Source organism: Canis lupus, chromosome 9 (genome assembly GCF_003254725.2).
Source record: "Canis lupus dingo isolate Sandy chromosome 9, ASM325472v2, whole genome shotgun sequence".
Classification (NCBI taxonomy): Eukaryota; Metazoa; Chordata; class Mammalia; order Carnivora; family Canidae; genus Canis; species Canis lupus.
The window spans coordinates 13,054,030-13,073,590 of NC_064251.1; the positions used below are offsets into that span (position 1 = coordinate 13,054,030).

The 19,561-nt window shown below is 54.5% G+C and overlaps 1 protein-coding gene and 1 long non-coding RNA gene across 5 annotated transcripts in view; one reads left to right on the forward strand and one right to left on the reverse strand.

The window, feature by feature from the left end:
• Window positions 1-12,101: 12,101 nt before the first annotated feature.
• LOC112652956 (uncharacterized) lies at window positions 12,102-15,433 on the reverse strand. Of its 4 annotated transcripts, XR_007413148.1 has the most exons (4): window positions 15,304-15,433; window positions 14,831-14,950; window positions 12,691-13,492; window positions 12,102-12,327 (listed from the first exon to the last, which is right to left on the reverse strand). It is a non-coding gene; the product is annotated as an uncharacterized LOC112652956 (long non-coding RNA). The 4 variants fall into 4 exon arrangements; XR_003131836.3 differs by lacking the exon at window positions 14,831-14,950 and having other exon boundaries at window positions 12,691-12,765; window positions 15,304-15,405; XR_004818925.2 differs by lacking the exon at window positions 14,831-14,950 and having other exon boundaries at window positions 15,304-15,387.
• The window catches only part of CACNG4 (calcium voltage-gated channel auxiliary subunit gamma 4), a 60,273-nt gene continuing 55,482 nt past the window's right edge, over window positions 14,771-19,561 (forward strand). The window contains exon 1 of the mRNA XM_025436668.3: window positions 14,771-15,051. Within this exon, the coding sequence (XP_025292453.1) occupies window positions 14,832-15,051 (220 nt within the window). The 5' untranslated portion in view covers window positions 14,771-14,831. The remainder of the gene's footprint in view (window positions 15,052-19,561) is intronic.

The following is a 19,561-nucleotide window of genomic DNA, read 5'->3' on the forward strand; positions in this document are numbered from 1 at the left end:
AGCTCCTTATACCTCAATTAGCTCTGCAGTTCTTAGTTTAGCTCAGAGTGCTTAGTTCTATAGTACTTAGCTTAGTTCTATAGTACTTAGCTTAGTTCTGCAGTACTTGGCTTAGTTCTGCAGTACTTGGCTTAGTTCTGCAGTACTTGGCTTCGTTCTATGGTACTTGACTTAGTTCTATAGTACATAGCTTAGTTAACTTAGTTCTACAGTATATAGATTAGTTCTAAAGTACTTGGCTTAGTTCCATGGTACTTAGCTTAACTCTAAAGTACTTAGCTTACCTCTATAGTCACTTAGCTTCATTCTAAAGTACTTAGTTCTACAGTACTTAGCTTAGTTCAGTGGTACTTGGCCTAGTTCTATAGTACTTAGCTTAGTTCTGTACTTGGCTTAGTTCTATGGTTCTTAGCTTAGTTTACGCTACTTCACTTAGCTCTGTAATGCCTAGTATAGTTCAGTGCTGCTTCTCTCACCTCCCCCTCAGGTGGTCATCTCTTCCCCCCATCTTGGACATCATTCCCCCACTAGCCAATCCTTCCAGTCCATCTTTCAAGGGACACCTTCCCTGAGTACAGCCCTCTGCCACCCCCACAGCACTCCACCACCTACATTACGGGGCCTCAACTGTGGATTTTCCTGGCTTCCCCCTTCTCTGGACTACAAACCTTGTGAGGCTAGCAGCCATGTCTCAATGGACTCCAATCCCCCAGAACCTGGTGTGGGGCCTGGTACTTAGAGGCAGAATGGTGCCCTAGGGCTGCTATAACAAATTCCCACACTTCAGTGGCCTAAAACAACATAAATTTATTAGCCTACCTTTGTGTCATTCAAAAGTCCAAAATGGGTCTCTGGGATTACAGTTAAGTGTCTACAGGGTGGTGTTCCTTTCCAGAGGCTCTATGAGAAAATCCATCTCCTGGCCTTTCCAGCATCTAGATGCCACCTGTGTTCTGTGGCTCATGCCTCTTCTTTCATCATCAAAGCCAGCAAAGGCTCTGTCATATTGTATCACTCTGAACTCTGGCAGCTTCCTTTTAAGGACCTTCGTGATTATGTTGGGCCCACACAGATAACCCAGGATAATTGCTCATCTGAAAGTCGGCTGATTAGCAACCTTAATTCCACTTCATCACACAATGTAATATATTTACAGGTTCCCAGGATCAGGACACAGGCTTCTTTGTGGAGCCATTATGTTGCCTCCCAAAGACAGGATTCAAGGGTTGAACAAGGATGAATGAGTGGGATGACCTGCAAACTTCATGGATGGCCTCCATCCCCCCAACAACCACTTCCACGTGAACATCCTTTGTGCCTTTTCGCCTTTAAAAGTGCTTCTCTAGACTCACATGCTCAGCAGATGATCTGCTCAGAGAAAACCAGCCACGGCTGGGCTGCTCGCTCAGTAGGACCACCACGTTTCATAAAAAAACGTGCCTGTACCCACCCTCCCACAACCCTGCGGTCGGCGCCCTGCTGCCCTTCTCTCCCAGAAGTGGGTTGTCATTCCCCATGAACCCCAAATGCACCACCAAGAGTCTCCTCTGAGCGTTCACTCCTTGCTCTGATACCTTTGGTGAACTCTCCTGGCACAAGTGGGTGGATTCCACTCCCAAGAACCATATATAGATAAGAATCTGAATTTCCAATGAGAGTCTTTTGGAAGTTGATTACTCATTATCGAAGCACCCAGAACAGGGTCTCTTTAAAGAGCAAGTATCCAGGAGCATTTTAGTACAGGAGCCGGTACACAACTTTGAGAGGAGCCAGAGGCATTGTGCGGAGGGCACTGAACACTCTGCGGCCCACGGAAGCCAGCCAGGAAGGCGACGCAGGTGGCCAACCAGGACTGCACTGCCCAGACCCAGGCAAGCAGGCAAACATCCTTTTAGGCCAGTAACGTGAGACATTTCACAGTGGCGTCCCACAATTCTATTTGGACAGCTCCTTCTCTCAAGCTCAGACCAGAGTTAGCTGACTCCCCCTACCCCTCCACCCCTCCAAGCCCCGCCACCGCCCCACCTTCTCTTTCTATGTTTTTCTTCTGGGGGTTGCTAGAGCAACCAATTTATTTCTGCAAGAGCATTTTAACTTTCATCAGATGTTCAGTTTGACAGCAAGTTTTCCTTCCGGGGGTCTGGCTTTTCGCAAGCCAGCACGCGCACGCTCTTTCCTGAGCCCACTCTTCTCTTTCTGCTGCCCTAGCACGTATTTACTCCGGGGTGGGTGGGGTGGCAGGAATCGTCGGGGGGTAGAAAAAAAACCAAACTTTAAAAACAAGGCTTTTGGAGGAGAGAGAAAAACAAAGTAATTACATTTCCAAGCCTGCTGTCATGAGATAATAAACTTGTAGGGTCTCCGGAGAAGTTTGCCACACAAGTGTGGATTCTTTCTGTTTTCTTTTTTTTAAGCAGGTTTTTGTTTTCTTTTTAATTTTTTGAAAAGATATTTTTAAAGATTTTATTATTTATTTATTTTAAAGAGAGAGAGAGGAGGAGGAACACAAGGAGAGGGACAGTCGGGCTCCACACTGAGCGCAGAGCCCAATGCAGGGCTCGATCCCATGACCCTGGGATCGAAACCTGAGCCTAAGTAAGAGTCAGATGCTTAACCCACTGAGGCCCTCAGGGGCCTCCAGTGTGGGTCCGTCTTTACTATCCCCCACCCCCTATGGCTCAGGAGAGCTATTTGTTTATCTTTTCATTCAGTGAATATATATTGGGCATTTCTCCGTGCCTGACCTTACGTTGGGGGTTGGAGGGTCAGAAGTGAATAAAACAGAGATGGCCTCTGCCCTCTTGGGGTTTTCGCCTTGTGTGGGGAAAGTCAAGACCCCTTCTCCGCTTATGGCAGTGTTGAGTGATGAATCCGTTGCCTTGCACCTGAGAGCCCTCGAATGTTCATTGCGTTAGTGTCCTAGGGCTACAACTATCACAAACTGGGTGGTTTAAAACAATACATATTTATTGTTTCATATTCTAGAGGATAAAAGTCTGACATCAAAGGTGTTGACAGGGTAGGTTCCTCCTGGAAGCTCTGAGGAAGAATCTATGTCACGCCTCTCCCCTAACTTCTGGTGGCTGCTGGAAATCCTTGGCATTCCTTGACTTTACGTCTGTGTCAGTCCGTTCTCTGCCTGTGTCTTCCAGGCCTGTGGGTCTCCTCCCATCCTCTTGTAAGGACACTTGTCAGACTGAGGGCCCACTCTAATTCACGATGATCTCATCTCAAGAACCCCAACTTGATTACATCTGCAAAGAGCCTTTTTTCCAAATAAGGTCACATTCAGAGGTTCCGGGTATTAGGCCACGGACATTCCCTTTTGGGGGCCACAATTCAACCCACTACATCTGCCAACTGAGTAAATAAATGAGCCATCTCCTTTACCCTTCATAATCCCTCATCAAAGAGAATTCAAGCAACCCAAGGCCAGACACTGCTATTGCCTGGAGAACCACGTGTAACTCAGATGCTCTGTCAGAAGCAAACCCTCTGCTTTTCAGCCAGCTTACATTTCGGGGTGTTTGTATTTACCATCAGCTTCTCTGAGGTTGGTTAGAACTGTGGCCAGAGCACAGCATTTCAGGTAGAACTGACTCATCATCTACCACAGAGAATTTGAGTCATAGTTGCATGGCCCAGCCTCCGTGCTCTCCTTCTCCCGACCTCCTTCCAAAAGCAATTAATATTCCAATATCTGTGCGTGAGGAGGAGGTGGGTTATGATGGTTCATTTTATGTGGCTAACTTGGTTGGGCCGAGAGACGCCCAGAGGCTGGTAAAAGATGATTTCTTTCTTTCTTTCTTTTTTTTTTTTTTTAAGATTTTATTTATTTATTCATGAGAGTCACACACAGAGAGAGAGAGAGGCAGAGACAAAGGCAGAGGGAAAAGCAGGCTCCATGCGGGGAGCCTGATGTGGGACTTGATCCCAGGACTCCAGGATCACACCCTGGGCCAAAGGCAGGCACTAAACCACTGAGCCACCCAGGGATTCCCCTAAAAGATGATTTCTGAGTGTGCCTCTGAGGGTGTTTCTGGAAGAGGTTAGTCTTTGAGACGGTAGACTGAGAGACTGAGTAGAGATGGTCCTCTCTAGTGCAAGGGGTGGGGGGTGCGTCGTCCAATCCACTAAAGCCCTAAGACAGAAAGACAGAGGAAGAGAGAGAATTCTCTCTCTATTCTGGAGCTGGGACATCCATCTTTCTCTGCTCATGGACATCAGACCTGGTTCTCATGCCTTTGGGTGTAGGCTGAATTATACCACCAGCCTTCCTGGTTCTCCATCTCGCAGACGGCACACCCTGGGACTTCTTGCCTCCATAATTTTGTGAGTGGATGCCCATAATAAATCTCCTCTTATATACATGTTTCTCTGGAGACGACTAAAACACAGGTCAATGAGAAAGGCTCCTCCGAATGCCTTGGTCAAGGTATCTGTGACCTGGTATCCTATGCCTGGGGACAGACATCTCATCACACCCACCTCATTCACAGGCAGCCTTCTCCTCACACTCCAGCTCACACTGAAGACCCCCTGCCATCGTGATGACACCAGCTATGGAAACTGAAGGGTTCCAGCTGCTAAAAAGTGGGAGGGTTGTCTGTGCACCCACCTCTCAGGGCAGAGAGGCTCTAAGCACAGGGGGCCCTCTGCAGCGTCCTTCAAGGGTCTCAGACACATCTGCCTTTCCAAGTTAACCACAAGCACCCACACTTTGATTGTCCACCCCGGGGTTTTGTCTCCTAGAGACTCGGCCCCAGCGTAGTTCCTGCTCCTACAGACCATGCTCCCCTCCAGGATGAAGAGTCCATCTGCCATGATCCAAGATGGGCAGGAAACCAGGCCCCTGGGTCAGGCAAGTGACATTGCATGAGGAATGCAGAGAGGGGTGTGCACAGGTAGGGCACATTCACGGAGTCGGGAGCCCCAGCTTTTGTTCCCAGGGGCTCACAGGGGTGGTGTGGCCAGACCTGGAGTGTCAGGGCTGAGGCCAAGATGCTGCCCCTGCATGGGTGGGTTTCTTTGATAACCAAACCTGAGAAGGGCCCCCCTTTACTAGAGAGTCCCGACTTCAAAACGCCCTGTCTCCCCTGCACCAAAACAGCCCGAGGGAGTGTGGGGGTGGGAGGGCCCCCAACCTTTGGACCCTACAGGCCAGGGTAGGCCATTCTCTTTTTGTTTGTGGGCACCAGCATTACCCTGTTAGCTCTTCAGCCCCCAGGGCCTCTTTATTCTTCTCCCAGGGGTCCCCCTGTAAGCCACTTTAGCCTGTGCTCTACTCGTAATAAAGTCCCAAGGCAGTTGAGTTTAAAGACACAATTATGCATTATGGATAAAGGGCACCTCGGCATCTGCGCGTGCTCTGTGGCTTCCATCAGTGGGCCGGACAGGTCTGTCCCCTCCCCTGCGCCACAGGGTGAGCCGAGGGACCCCGCGATGCCCGCAGCCCCTGAACTAAGCCCAGGGCTCCCGGCCACTCTCCCCGGGATTGTACTACAAACTGATGAATGTTAGCGACCTGCATCCCCGTCTGTTAGCAGCGATCACTAAGAGGCTCCCAAATGCTAGGAGTTTGGGGTTCTTTTTTTCTTTTCCTTTTTGCCTTTTTCAAATATTTATGAAGAGATTTTCCATTTATCCTGACACATCTTCTCCACCGTGGGTGTCAGCTGGGAGGGCTCAGACAACAAACTCCAGAAGGTATTTTCCCTAAAGCAGCATCTGGCTCCATTGGCAAGTGCAGCGGGCGGCTTGCTGGGAATTGGCCGAGGCAGAGGGAGGAGGAGCCTGGGGCCGAAACAGAGGGAGGAGTGGATGGGGCTGGGGCATCCTGAGAGACCCAGGTACGTCTGCCACTTGACATCCCACAGCCCCCAACCCCCATAAGAGCCAGGCACAGGACCACCACGAGCACCCCGTCTGCATCTCATCCTTGGTGCCCTCTGGTCTGATGCCAAAGCTCCCTGACTTTCCCAGCTAAACCAGTGAGGGGGGTGGTGCGTGTGACCAGCTCCCCACAGCAGATTCCAATTATCAGTGGGATAAGGCGCTGGAGAAGAAGAAGCTGGCTTGGTCTCTGCATTCCCAGACTCTCCCATCCTGGGAGGCCTTCTGCAGGCAGAGCCAGAGCCCTCCCTAGTTTGCCCTGCTGGGCATTTGTCGCCTGCTGGGTGAGAAGGCAGACAAATGGCAGGACAGCATGACCCACGCTGGGGACAGGGCAAGTCATCTTGGTTACAGGGCTAGAAGTGGCAATGAGAGTCTTGTAGAATCTCCCAGATGTTCACCAGCATAATGGCTATCTTCCCCCACTCGCCCTGGGCACAGCCGTCCAGCTGACACCAGGAGCCCCCAGCCCACCATTTCCTATTAGTTACCACAGAGACCGAGCTAGGCATTGTGTTTGCTGGCAATGAATTTAGTCAAAAACCAAACACTTTTCAGAGAACTTGTGTCCAAAGGTATTATGGCTTCGTGCCCTGATTCTTTCCCAGCTATACATCAGGAATCACTTGGGAGTTCTAAGAAATATTGATGTTCAAGTGTCATTTCAGCGTGGTCAGAATCTCTGGGAGTGGGGCATATATCCCTTAAGGCCCCCTCGGCCATCGTCAAGGGTTTCCAGGGTGGAAAACTATGGAGCTATGGCAAGAATGTGTTCCCTGGAGACGGCCGGTCCTAGGCCAGAGTCCTAGCTCTTCTGTGTACTAGCCTCCACCTTGAGTAAGTTACTTGCCCCCCAACGCCTCCGTTTCATCTTCTGTAAAATGGGGAAACTACACCTTTGTTATTATAAAGTGCCACAGCACACGTAACGTTTCAATAAATGAGAGCTGCTGTTAATCCTATTGCATCACAAACCCATTATGTGGGACAACAGATTGTTGGACTTAGGTGTGCCGAGGAGCCCAACGGGGCGGCGGGTCAGGGAAGCAGGAGACGTGGCACCTGGTTCCAGGATGCTCAGAACCATCACCTGCGGAACTGCCTCAGGGCCTCCCCTCTGGGTAGGGGCTGCAAGAGGACAGGTGCCATCCTCCAGATGACAACACCCTCCAAAGATACGGCACCAGCCAAAGAATATTTCTCCTGAATTTAAAAAGATCTGAAGCACTTAAGATCTTTCCTCTAGGAAGCCAATTCATTTTCCACATCCCCTGTTTATCTGGAAATGGTCTGTTATCAGATCCAGCCAAGTGTGGAACTAGATGGGAGCATCTGAGCATGCGCTCTGCCCAGGGCTGCCTTGGTCTAGGGGGGGATGAAGAAGGCCCAAAGGCCATGCCAGGAAGCAGGTACTTCCCAGCAGACACACCAGAGAAGACCCCAGTGATTCTGCAGACCACTTGAAGAGGATCCCAAAGTCAACCCCAAAAAAGAACCCTAGGTGCGTTGATCACCCATACAATAAGTATTATTTCTTATTGCATATGATGTGCACCTACCAGTGACATCTGCTGATACCAGACCACCTTGACTGGGTCAGCTGGGGCCACGCACCCTACACATAGTCTTCAAACCTTTCAACGGCTCTCCCAGGGTGGGTGCTGCTGTGCCATGTGGTAGCTGGGGAGAACTGAGGAACTTGCCTCAGCTCTGAATCCTACACCCCTGGTTGCCTCAGGCCCAGCTGTCCTCTGGCCACAAGATTTCAGAGAGTCTTGGCAACAGACAGCAATGATTTTAATAATGTCCTTGTCGGGGGATCCCTGGGTGGCGCAGTGGTTTAGCTCCTGCCTTTGGCCCAGGGCGCCATCCTGGAGACCCGGGATCGAATCCCACGTCAGGCTCCCGGTGCATGAAGCCTGCTTCTCCCTCTGCCTGTGTCTCTGCCTCTCTCTCTCTCTCTCTCTGTGTGTGACTATCATAAATAAATAAAAATTAAAAAAATAATAATGTCTTTGTCGGGGTGCCTGGGGGGCACAATCGGCTGAGCATCCGACTCTTGATTTCAGCTCAGGTCATGATCTCAGGATTGTGAGATTGAGCCCCACATCGCCCAGCATGGAGCCTGCTTAAGATTCTCTCTCCCTCTCTCTCTGCCCCTCCTCTGCTTGTTCTCTCTCTAATATTAAATTATTATTAATAAAGTAATGTCTTTGTCACCCAGAAGATCCACATTCATAGGTTCCCAGAGGACAAAATGAACCAACAGAAAGGGGTCCACTGGGAGAAAGCCAGTATTTCTGGGACTGGAGAGGATAATGGGAGCTGGTCTATATTATAAAGGAAGCTTGAGTTTTATAAAGTCAGAGATTATTCATAGAGGAGGATACTGAGTAACTTAAACTTAACTGTTAGGGGGTATTAATGAGTAGAATAATGAAAGCTACCATTTATTAAGCACATATTATTTTTAAATTTTTTAAAAGATTTTATTTATTTATTCATGAGAGACACAGAGAGAGAGGCAGAGACATAGGCAGAGGGAGAAGCAGGCTCCCGGCGGGGAGCCCGATGCAGAACTCGATCCCAGGACCCCGGGATCACAACCTGAGCTGAAGGCAGACGCTCCACCATTGAGCCACCCAGGTGCCCCTATTAAGCACATATTAAATCAAAATTATAAGCATGGGTTCTGGAGCCTGACCGCCAAGGTTCACAATCTGGCCCTGTAGTGTACATCCTTTGGCAAGTGATTTACCCACGCTGTGCCTTCCTTACCTCTATGGTAGGATGAGATCGATAATACGCCTGTCTCGAAGAGTTCTGGAGGAAACCAAATGAGTTATGTACAATGTGGTAAAGCATTTAGAATGGAGCCTGGTGCTTATGAAATGCTCAGGAAACATCAGCTGTTAGCACTGTCGAGGAAGTGCCTTGCCTGGCTTCTTTAATACGCGCAAACGGATTAAAGAACCCCACCAGGCAGGGTTTGGCTCCCCACTCTACTGAAGCCCAGAGAGCTTCAGCCACGAGTCCAAGACCACACAGCTGCAAACGGCAGAGCTCAACTAGAAACCCGGGTCACCCTGAAGCCAGTGACCTTCCCTTTCCTGTTCCCAAGAAAAGGCCATGGAGACAAAATCAGCAAAGACCTGGTGGCCCTTTGAAAACAAAACGAGTGGGAATAGCCAAGACAGGAGGCGGAGTGCAAATATCCCATTGATATCTGCGATTCAGAAGGACATCTGCAGTGTAAAGCAATCCCTCCCACTCGGTAGCAAGCTCAGCTCCCAGAGGGCCCAGAGGAGCCAGCCCCATCCCCTCGTGGGCAGCCCAGAGAGCCAGGGAGGCAAGGGGGTGCAAAGGAAGGTGCCACTCAGGAGCCCAAAGTAGCCAGATGGACCCCGACGCAGACCTCGCATTCCACAGCCAGGCACTTTGTGGCAAAGTTCTGCACGAAACGCTCCCTGTTCTTTCAGCTCCTGCACAGGGCTGTTATATTTTAGGAACTAAAAGCTCCGCTTTGGCGAAAGCACAAATGATGCCCGTTAGAGGCAGGCTGCGCTCTCGCTGACCATCTTCTCCACCCAGCCCCCCGGTTTCAAATGCTTGCGCCTCCTCTGTCACCAATTTCTTCCTTGGAGTGTTCTCCTCAATCCTTTGAGAGTCGGCTCAGTTTCAGAGGCTGGCTGTGGACAAAGGAACCTCTTGGCCTGTTTGTCCTGTCGAGTGTTTTGAAAAGAATGTTCTCAGAATAACCGGCTAACTATCAAGCGTGCTGTGCCGGAAGCTTTGGCCTAGTCGGGCCATTAATATCAATATGCTCATCAGCGGGGCCGGCACTGGCACAGATTCCAGCGGGGGAGACCGCCCAGCCGGCCGCGGAGCGCAGCCCCTGGTGGGATCCGGGTTGAAAACACACAGGTCTTCTAGAAGCCCACATGGACTTCACTCACAGTTGGCCGCTTTGTTCGCTGTGCAACCCTGACAGCAGGCCACTGCGTCCGCCTCCCGTTGACAGTAAACAGAAAACCCAGGACAGGGTGGCAGCCGGAGGACCCTGGACCAGGGCGGGCACAGGGACGAGGAGGAGGAGGAGGAGGAGGAGGGTGGGTTCCTGAGGCCGGCTTCCCGCGCACCTGCCATCAGCCCCGCTCACTGCCCGACAAATGGGAAATGTGCTCCATCTCCCCTGGGTAACCCCTCCACCCTCCTGTGGCTTTGATCGTCATTCGAACCTGATTTTATCTGGAAAAATACATGAAAGAGGAGCGGGGGAGGAAGCAGGCATGGGCAGAGGGACTTTGAAGACCCTCAACCTCGGTACCCTCTGGTACCCTCTGGTAGCCGGCAGACCTTGGCTGCGCTCATGCAGACCGGGGTTCAAATCCCAGCTCAGGCTGTTTAGCTGCAGGTACGTCTTCTACAAGACGGGGGTAAAGGCACCCACGGCTGTTAGGCGGCTGTTGCCATGATGGAATGAAGTGCTGCACGCACAGGGACCGGCACACAGAGGGCACTCCTGAAATGCTGCTTCCCTTCCCTCTGCACTTCTAGGGCCCGGCCTGGTGTGGAGACGGTGAGCAACTCCGCCGCTTTACTGTGGCGGAGAAAGAAGGCTGCATATCCAGCTCCAAGCACCTTGAATGGGATATAAGTGATAAGCAAATGAAATGGAATAAACTTGAATACATAAAGCCAGGAAGCATTTTGTGATCCGCGCTCTTCCTCAAAGGAACCTACTGAAATATGAAGAAAAAGAAAAAACCTCATTCTTGCGGTGTGCATAATCTGATGGAGGGGAGGCTGTCAGTACCAGGATCTGGAGGCATTCTTCTTGGATTCTGAGCAGCTTGGATGGGCTGCAGATAAGCCTCCACACTGAGCCAAGCCCCGGAACCTTCTAAGACTCATCCCCAACCCTTTGCTATAGAAAATCAAAATCACTCTTTATGTCTATTCACTGGAAATATCTCCCTGGCTCTCCAAATGCCCCCCGCCCCCATTAAGTCTTCTGAAATCAGCAGAACCATCTGCTTTGGGCATGGAAATGAGATATTACAAAAAGTTGCCACACAAAGGTCATTATTTCTGGAGGACAAAGGGGGAAAGCAAAGCTTTTAATAAAGGCTTTTGGAACCGCGTTCCCCTCGCTGGCGGAGGGCCTCTCCCTTCCTTCTCGCCCTGATTGCAGATGCTCGGCGGCTCTGACATGCACGTTACACAGCGTGAACAGTCTAATGCGTATTCCTCTCCCACGGCCACCGCCCGGCTGCTTCGCCTTGGAACTGGGATTGTCAGAGGGTTCTGAGCTCATTTTAAAGCTTTGTCTTCACAGCCAAAGTAAAACGAAGAACTGTGGTAATTACCCAAGTGATCCGGTGAGAGGGAAAGAAACTAGTTTGTGTTGAAAAAAGATGGCTTTGAAGGACGGGTCCCAGTATCTCCACCTGCTCAGCTGTCCACAGAGGTGGTAATACGTGTGATGATTTGTCCCCTCCCCCAACAGTAGACCTTACACTGAGCGGCTGGCTCCCCAAGGGGAGATGCCAAGTGTCCAGCCTTTCCAGAACAAGACCAACCCAGTGCCTTCTCCTGAGCAAGCAAAAGACACATTCCCTCCCTCGGATCTGGAAATGTCACATGGGAGAAACTCCAGGGACCTCAGGCAGCAGTTAAATACTGCCATTTAGAGTTCTCTAATCCGGCTGAGCAGAAATTTCCAGATTTAAATTGTGCTCACCCAGGCATGATGAACGGTCTCAGACAGTCTTGAGTTTGCTCCAGCTCCCTTCACTGGCGGTCAAGTCCTTATTTGACTCCACAGTCTACACCCTCGCAACCTCCGAACTAAGCATGGTTGCCAGTTGGGTGTTCACAGATAGAAAGGCAAATAGCCAAGCCCCATTCGAGTTCCCTTCCCCCCCAAATCAACAGGTAATATGTAACAACACAGTCAAGCAGCACTTGACAAGGACAATGAGACAGTTTGGTGCCCTTGGAAAATTCTGGTCGTCAGGATCTGAGCTGAGACCTTCCAGGTGTGAGACCTTGAGCAAGTGACTCAACTACCCTGTGCCTCAGTTTCCCCAGGTATTGTAAGGGGGATAACAGTGAGAATAACAGATGATGTAATAATATATATCCACTAGACAGTGTCTCCTTCACTGTCTCCCACAAAAAGTAGAAAAGGAAGCATTTACTACTGATTCCACAAATGGTGCTAAGTGTGCAAGGCTACTTTATTGGATCCTCAAAACCATTCTGAAAGGGGCACTTGGAGAGGTGTCTTTCTCTTGGGTGGTTCTAGCTTGTCCAAGATCATCTGCTAGTGAGTGGTGGAGCCAGCATGAGATGCTGACATCTTGGCTCCTACTCCAGTGCTGTCTCCTCTCCCAAATGCTGGCCCAGTCAGGCTCCGATGAATGAAGATTTCTGTTTTGGGATTAACATGGGGATCGAGGATCGCTAACTTGGAAGAGGGCCCCACCACCCCTGTGTCACTCCCCAGACCTAAGAGCAGATTGAGGGAAGCCACTCACCCCTGCTCCATCCCACAGATAAATAGATCCATTTATCTTGCTTCCATTTATTTCTCTCAAAGTCCCTGAGAAAGACTGCAAGCAGGACAGGGTGGAAGGGATGTTCCCAAGGGACCCAGATACTGGTTCAGGATGTTGGTTTTCATATCATATTTCGTGGGATCTAGGTTTCCACTCACAGGAGTGCTCTGGGGGCTGGGTGGGCAGGTACAGGTACACTGGGTCCCTATTTAACCAGAGCAGTGCTAGCTCTTACCTGCATGGCTAACTGGTGGGAGACCTGGTTTGTTTATGTTGAGCTTCTGTTTAAGATTTAATTTGAGGCAAAGATCTGCTCAAAAAAAAAAAAAAAAAAAACAGGAAAGCTTGAGATCTACCTTTCTGGGTGCTTCTGAGGACAGAGTTTATCCTTGTGGCTATTAGGGACATACGAAGGCAGCCCTTTTCTGAGCCAGAGCAGGCCATCTCACATCTGGTGTGCGCCTTCAGGCGTATGCTGGGCACCTGCCGTGTGCAGAACGGGCGGCAGGTGCTTGGAAGTAAAATATAGGTGACAGCTCTTGTCCTTTGAAACTTTGGGGAGGCATGAAGACACTCCAAAGGCAGGAGAAGGAGCCACAAATATGAACTAATGCAGCCAGTCTGGTCCTTAGGCTACATTATCTTGGAACTTATTTATATGCTCTATTTCCCCCAATCAGAGTATAATTTTCCAGGGGACAAGAAACATCTTTCACTCTCCAAACGTTCCTTCAGCACTTAGCACATACGTCGGACATGAGAAAGGCTCCCAATCTCATAGAAGACAGACCAGTAGTTCTAGCACGAGGTCATTAATTTTCCTTGGGTAGTGGGGACCAGGGAAGGTGCTAGAAAGGAGGTGAAATTCAAGCTGGCTCTCGCCAAGAATATGGCAGCTCTTGGTAGGCTCCCTTCACTTTCCTGGGGGTCCAGGGCAGCAGCCCCAGGACAGTCACCCCGGATGCCAACAGGACCAGCTTTGGGGAGGGCGGAAGTGAAGCCACCCAGGACGTCCAGGTGTTGGTCTCTGCGGGAACCTGCGGGAGGGAAGAGTTTGGAGCTGGGTTTTGAAGGAGAGGGAGCCTGCGCTGGCTCCTCGGAGAAGGGAGTGTGTCCAGGTTGGGATCATGCCAGCAGCAAAGGCAATTAAGTGAAGCCAGCGGGGCTCGAGGCAGAGGCTGGCAATAAAGGGACGGAGGTGAGGGAAAGCCAGTTAAGCTCGAGTAAGGGAAAGGCGAAAAGAAATCAAGGTATTCAAGAGGGAGCTAGGAGAAAGAGGGAAACGGCCGAGGGCTGCGGTGTTTGAATCCAGCACAACTGGGGTGTCCCTGGGCTCACAGTTACAGACCATCAGAAATACAGAAATGGAGGGGAGCCCCCTTTTCAATGAAAACCTCACCACTCCTCTGCCAAACAGGGATTCTACGTTCCTCCCGAATGACCTCCGGCTGACATCCCTCTTCTCCCTCGACCCCAAAGTCTGGGTCCCCTGGAGGAGCCGGCGGGGGGCGGGGGGGGCAGGAGCAGTCCGGTGGGGGAGGGAAGTGGCCAGGGCCCGGCGTGGCCTGTAGTGACCCACATCTGGGGCTTCTGGAACCCGGACCTGAGCACTCCCGGCGCCAGCCTTGCCTCCACCGCCCGGCCAGGTCAGGGCACGGCTGGGAGCAGGGGGATGGAGGGCCGCCCCCGCGCGCGCGCTCCCCAGGTGAGAGTCGGGCAGCCGGGCGTCCTCCCGAGTGGAGTGGAAGCGAGGTGGCTGGCACCGCGGCTCCCCCGCCGCCCTCCCGGGAGCCCGCGCCTCGGCTTCCTCCGCTCCAATAATGTGAATGAACCCGGGGAGAGGCGGGGAGGGCAGGGGAGGGCAGGGGAGGGCGCGTGCGGGCGGGGCGGGGAGGGGCGCGCGGAGAGAAAGCCCGGGCCGGGGGCCGAGGCGCGGGGCGGGGCGGGGCGGGGCGGGGCGGGGCGGGGGGCGCGGCGCGGCGGGGCGGGGCGGGGGCCGAGGCGCGGGGCGGCGCCGGGAGGAGCGGGGCGCGGGCCCGGAGCGCGGCGGGCGGCGGGCGGCGGGCGGCGGGCGGCGGCGCGGAGGGCGCGGGGCGGAGGCGCGGGCCGAGCGGGAGGGCGGGCCGAGAGGGAGGAGCCCGGCGGCCCGCGCAGCCCTCACTCGCCGCCGCGCCTCGGAGTTCGAGCCCCGGCGGCGCCGGAGCGCAGGCACGCCCGGGGCGCGGGTCGGAGCGCGCAGCGCGGCGCCGCCCCCCGGCCCTCGGCCCTCGGCCCTCGGCCCCCCGGCCCGGCGCCCCCGGAGCGGCGCGCGGAGGGAGGAGGGCGGGCGGGCGCGGCGGGCCGGGCCGGCGGGCGGCGGACTATGAGGCGCCCACCATGGTGCGATGCGACCGCGGGCTGCAGATGCTGCTGACCACGGCCGGAGCCTTCGCAGCCTTCTCGCTCATGGCCATCGCCATCGGCACCGACTACTGGCTCTACTCCAGCGCGCACATCTGCAACGGCACCAACCTGACCATGGACGACGGGCCCGCGCCCCGCCGCGCCCGCGGCGACCTCACCCACTCGGGGCTGTGGCGGGTGTGCTGCATCGAAGGTACGGCCGGGCCCGCGCCCCCACCCCAGCACACGCGCGCACACGCGCACGCACCGCCTGCCCGGGCTGCCGGCCGGGAACCGGGTGGGCGCGGCCCCGGCTCCGCGCGACACACAAAGGAGCCGGAGCGGGCGGGCGGGTCCCCTCGCGGCCAGCTGCGCGCCAGCCGGGGTCCCTCGGGCCGACCCCGCCAACTCCGCGCACACGCACACCCCCTCGCACACGGACACGAGGAAACACCCCGAAACTCACACGGGCGCGCGTGCGGCCCGAGACCCGAGCGATCCCGAGGGGGTGGAGGCCGGCGTGGGGGCGGGAGGAGGCTGGGGTTGGGGGGAGCGGGCCGGAGAGGAGGGGAGGGGGAGGGGGAGGGGTTGCTTGGCAACCGGTGTCTGTGCGATTGCTATGGGAACTGGCCATCCTGGGGCGGGGCCGGCCGGGGGCGGGGAGCGCCGGGGCCGCTCCTCGCTAGCTCGGGCCCGGGCCCGGGCCGGGGGGTGGGGGTGGGGTGGGGGTGGGGTGGGGTGGGGGCTGGGCTCCGAGCGGCTCCGGGAGCGCGGGGTCGCGGGAGCCTGCCGCCGCCCAGACCCTGCTCCGCCGCCTACTCTTCTGCGGGGCCCCGGCCCGCTGCTCGCTGCTCGGTGCGGAGGGAGGGGTGCGTCACCGAGGCTGCCCCCCCCCGACTAGGGGAGCACGCCCGTGGCCCTGGTCCCTCGGCAGGGAGGCTGCGGGAGACCTGGGCAGGACACCCGAGCGCGCAGGGCCGACCCGCGAACCCGCAACTGCCTGGGAGGGGCGTGGCCGCCCCGTCGGGGCCGGAGGGGCGGGGCGCTGCGCCCCCGGACGCGCGAGGGTGCATCCCGGCGGAGGGTGTAAGGTGGGGATGCCTCTGGGGGCCGGGATGGGTGTCCCGGGACCGCGGGGACCGCTCCCTCCGCGGGAGGGGCCCGGCCGCCTCCAATGGCAAAATGCGCCCGACTCCAGCGCCTCCCGCCCGCCCCGCTGCGGAGCTGGAATGAACAGGTGGCTGGTCCCAGCCCGGGTGTGGACGGGCCTGCCGCGGGGTCCCGGCTTTCAGATGCGAGAAGGGATGGGGCAAGTTGGCGGAGCGTTGCTTTCGGATCTCGTCGCACTGAGTTTCCTCTTTTTCCGTAACCCCCCCCCCCCCCCCGCCCCGCGCCCCGGGTGTTAACTCCGCCCCTCGGTTACTCGGGTTTTCTCCCACACACGCAGCCTTCCCGACTGCAGGTCCAGCTCCTGCAAATAGTTCAGCGGGGTCGGAGCTTGGTGAAGGCTGGTGGGGAGCCCTTAAAGAGATGGCCCTTTTTCTGGCTGTATTTGGAGTCATCTAAAAAGAGGCTTTGTAAAGCTGGGTCGGCTGGGCGAGCTTGAACTTGCTCCCTTCTCTTCCTCCTAGACTCGCTCTCACGGGAATCCTGCCCACCTCTGCCTCCCTCCCTCCACCCACACAACCCCCCCCCCCCCGCCCCTCCAGACACACACACACCCTCTTCCCAAACGAGGCTGCCTTGCCCTTTGCAATTTGGGCTTTAATGCCAGGGCTAAGTGCAGTCTTGGAGGAGCGGGCATGTGCAATCAATAGTTTGGGAAACACAGCCACACAAAGGATCAGTGGGCCCACGATCACAGTGGGCCCTCCTTTTTTCTTTTGAAAAACATCATTTTTGGTGTGCAATTGCTCAGATCACGAACACCTACTCTTCTCATCTGGAGAATGTACCCACGTCACTACCTGCCACAGCACCTGAATTAGACACAGAACAGGGGCTGCAGAGCCCCCATCTTCTACCTCACAGGCTCTGCGTGGCACAGTAAAGTCACGCCGCTGTCACCACCCAAATGCACACGTGGACCCCCAGGCCTTCCAGTTTCCCAGTGGAAATCGGAACTAACTCCTCCACGGCAGCAAGCCTGGCCTCTGCAGAGCGGTTCGAATGCCTCCTTTATTAATTCCTCATCCTAATTAGGATTGATGCTGCACTTAGCATCTTGCCAGCTGCCTCGAGCCGTTTGCACTCGGTGTTCATCAAGAGAGCCCCAAGCCGATCTGGGCAGCTGGCTCCGCTGGCAGAGGGAGGGTGGGGAATTGCCATCTGGGGGACTTCACCACAAGAACTGAGCTGCCTCTGCCATCCCCCCACCAACCTGAGCTCAGGGGTTCTGAGGGCCAAACCAGGCCACATCCGAAAGCTGGAGCATCCTCGGACCAACCTGGGGCTGGGAATGCTGGTTCAGGATTCCTTGTCGTGGCTAGCATCATCGTGACGGTCCCTGGACCTGGGTGGAAACTGCCGCTTACCTCAGAGAAACACAATCTCCTGACATCGGCGATGCCTCCACCTGCCAGTGAGGGTCCAGGCCGGGACCCCGACAGCACAGTCATCCCAAGCCCTTTCCTGGGGGCCTGGTCACCCCAGCGTTGGCCTTGAGTGTAAAATGCATGATTTCCACCTGTTCTCTAACAGAGTACCCCAAAGCTTTACATGGGTGGTGGGGAGATGAAAAGATCAAGCGTCTAGGCTGATCCTGGAGAAATACTGTGCCAGGCCGCTAACAAAACACTGATTGTGACCATGGGAGTCCGAAGGCTTTACTGGCAACTCAAAAAGCAGTGTTTCAGATCATCTCCCATCAGTGATGTGGCCAGGCCAGGAGAGCCCAGCCCTCTGTGTACTTAGGGCATCCATGCAGTCCGACAGGCCTGCTCCCAGCCTTGGCAGGGCTACCAGCACCCCAGCCCCTTTCTGCCGCCCCAAAGCCAGGTCTCCCCGCTTTGCTCCTCTGTCCGACAAGTGTGCAGAGCCTGTGCCTGTTCGCACATGCCACGTTCACGACAGCTCTGAGAGGATGCTGTCTTTACCCCTGTCTGCAGCCGAGGATGCAGAGGCTCAGAGAGGGTAAGGCACTTGCCCAGAGGCACCCAGGTAGGAGGCTGCTGGGCCAGATTTGAGCCTTTGTCTCACTACAAAGCTCTTCCCACCATGTCATCCTGCCCTTTCCCAAACAGCTTCTGGGTTGCCATTAAAAATAGAACCAAGTACTTGACTACCCAGTGGAGCCTAGCTCTGGGGTTGGGCTGACAGCAGCATGAAGGCATTCAGAAGTGAGAATGCACAAGTGATGCCCAAATTGCATAACATACTCTTTCTCTCCTCCCCTCCTTTCCCCTCTCCTCCCCTCTCCCCTCCCCTCCCCTCCCTTTCTTATCTCTTCTCTCTGTCTATTTCTGCCTCTGTCTCTGTTTCTGTCTCTCTCTTCTTCTACCCCATTCTGGACTAGCCCGTCACTATCACAATCGGCCTCCTGCTCTCTCCCTTCCCGGAACCCCACCTCATTCCTTCTTTGTGCCTTTGGTGACACTCAGCCCAAGGCTAGGGACATAGAAAAGAAGTAATACCATCTTTGTGGACTTTTGTATCATAAGTATCACCAACCAGCATTTGTCCAGTCTCTAATCGTTTTGCAGTTAGGCAAGCTACAGAATGCAAGCAAGCATTATGGGAACATGTGCTGTGTGCTGGGAACCAAAGACCTCGTGTAAACACAGGAGGGGAGGAGACTGTGGGCCCAGAAGGCAGCAGCTTATGTCAGGGTGCCAAAGCCCCCAGGGCCACTGTTAGCTCCGGAGTGTTCGCTGGGGCCCCTGGGGGGTCCCTCATGGACCCACCTCCCTCACCTGGGCAGCACCTCTCACACCAGTATACCCAGACTTCATTCACACCATGGCACAAGAGAAAAAGGAACTATTAGTACCGCAGCCTGGGGCCGGGGGAAGAGAGGACAGCCATCAGGGACTACCCAGGGGCTGCAGCTGCCGGGGCCCAGTGGCCCAAAGGCCTGGGGACGGAGCTTACTCCTCCAGGACACTCGGAACCCTCTCCTAGCAGGTGCCAGGAAGCTCTGCCTTAAACCATGCTCCCCACGGAGGACCGTTCAGAGATGTTTTGATTCAAATAACGTCCTTTCCTCACCCACTCCACTCCAGGCGCTGGACTGGGAACTTTTCCTGTCCGTGTTGGCTTTCATTTTTCTCTTGCAATAACTCATAGGCAGCCTGTCCAGTCAGGCGTAGGTGGGTGACAGCAGCCAGAGCAGGCCTCCCCCAGCTAGTCACCTCACCCGCCGGCTCTCCTTTGCCCTCTGGTGTTGATAATAACAGCCATCACTTAGTGAAGACCTTCGTGCAGGTCTACGTTAGTTCATGTAATTGTCAACAACACTTCAAGGTAAATATTAATTATCTGCCTTTCACAGATATAGAAGATGAGGCATAAGATGGTCCCAGCTCTTGAGTACTACAGAATGAGCTTGGCTTTCCACCAGCCAGAGGATTTCCTTTATTTGAACCACACAGATTTGAGAAGGGGCAAGTGTGGGGGTTGTCTTACTCAGTTGAGGCTGCCATAACATAATACGATAGAGCCAGTGGCTTAAGCAGCATTTATTTCTGAGAGTTCTGGAGGCTAGAAGCCCAAGATCCAGTGCCAGC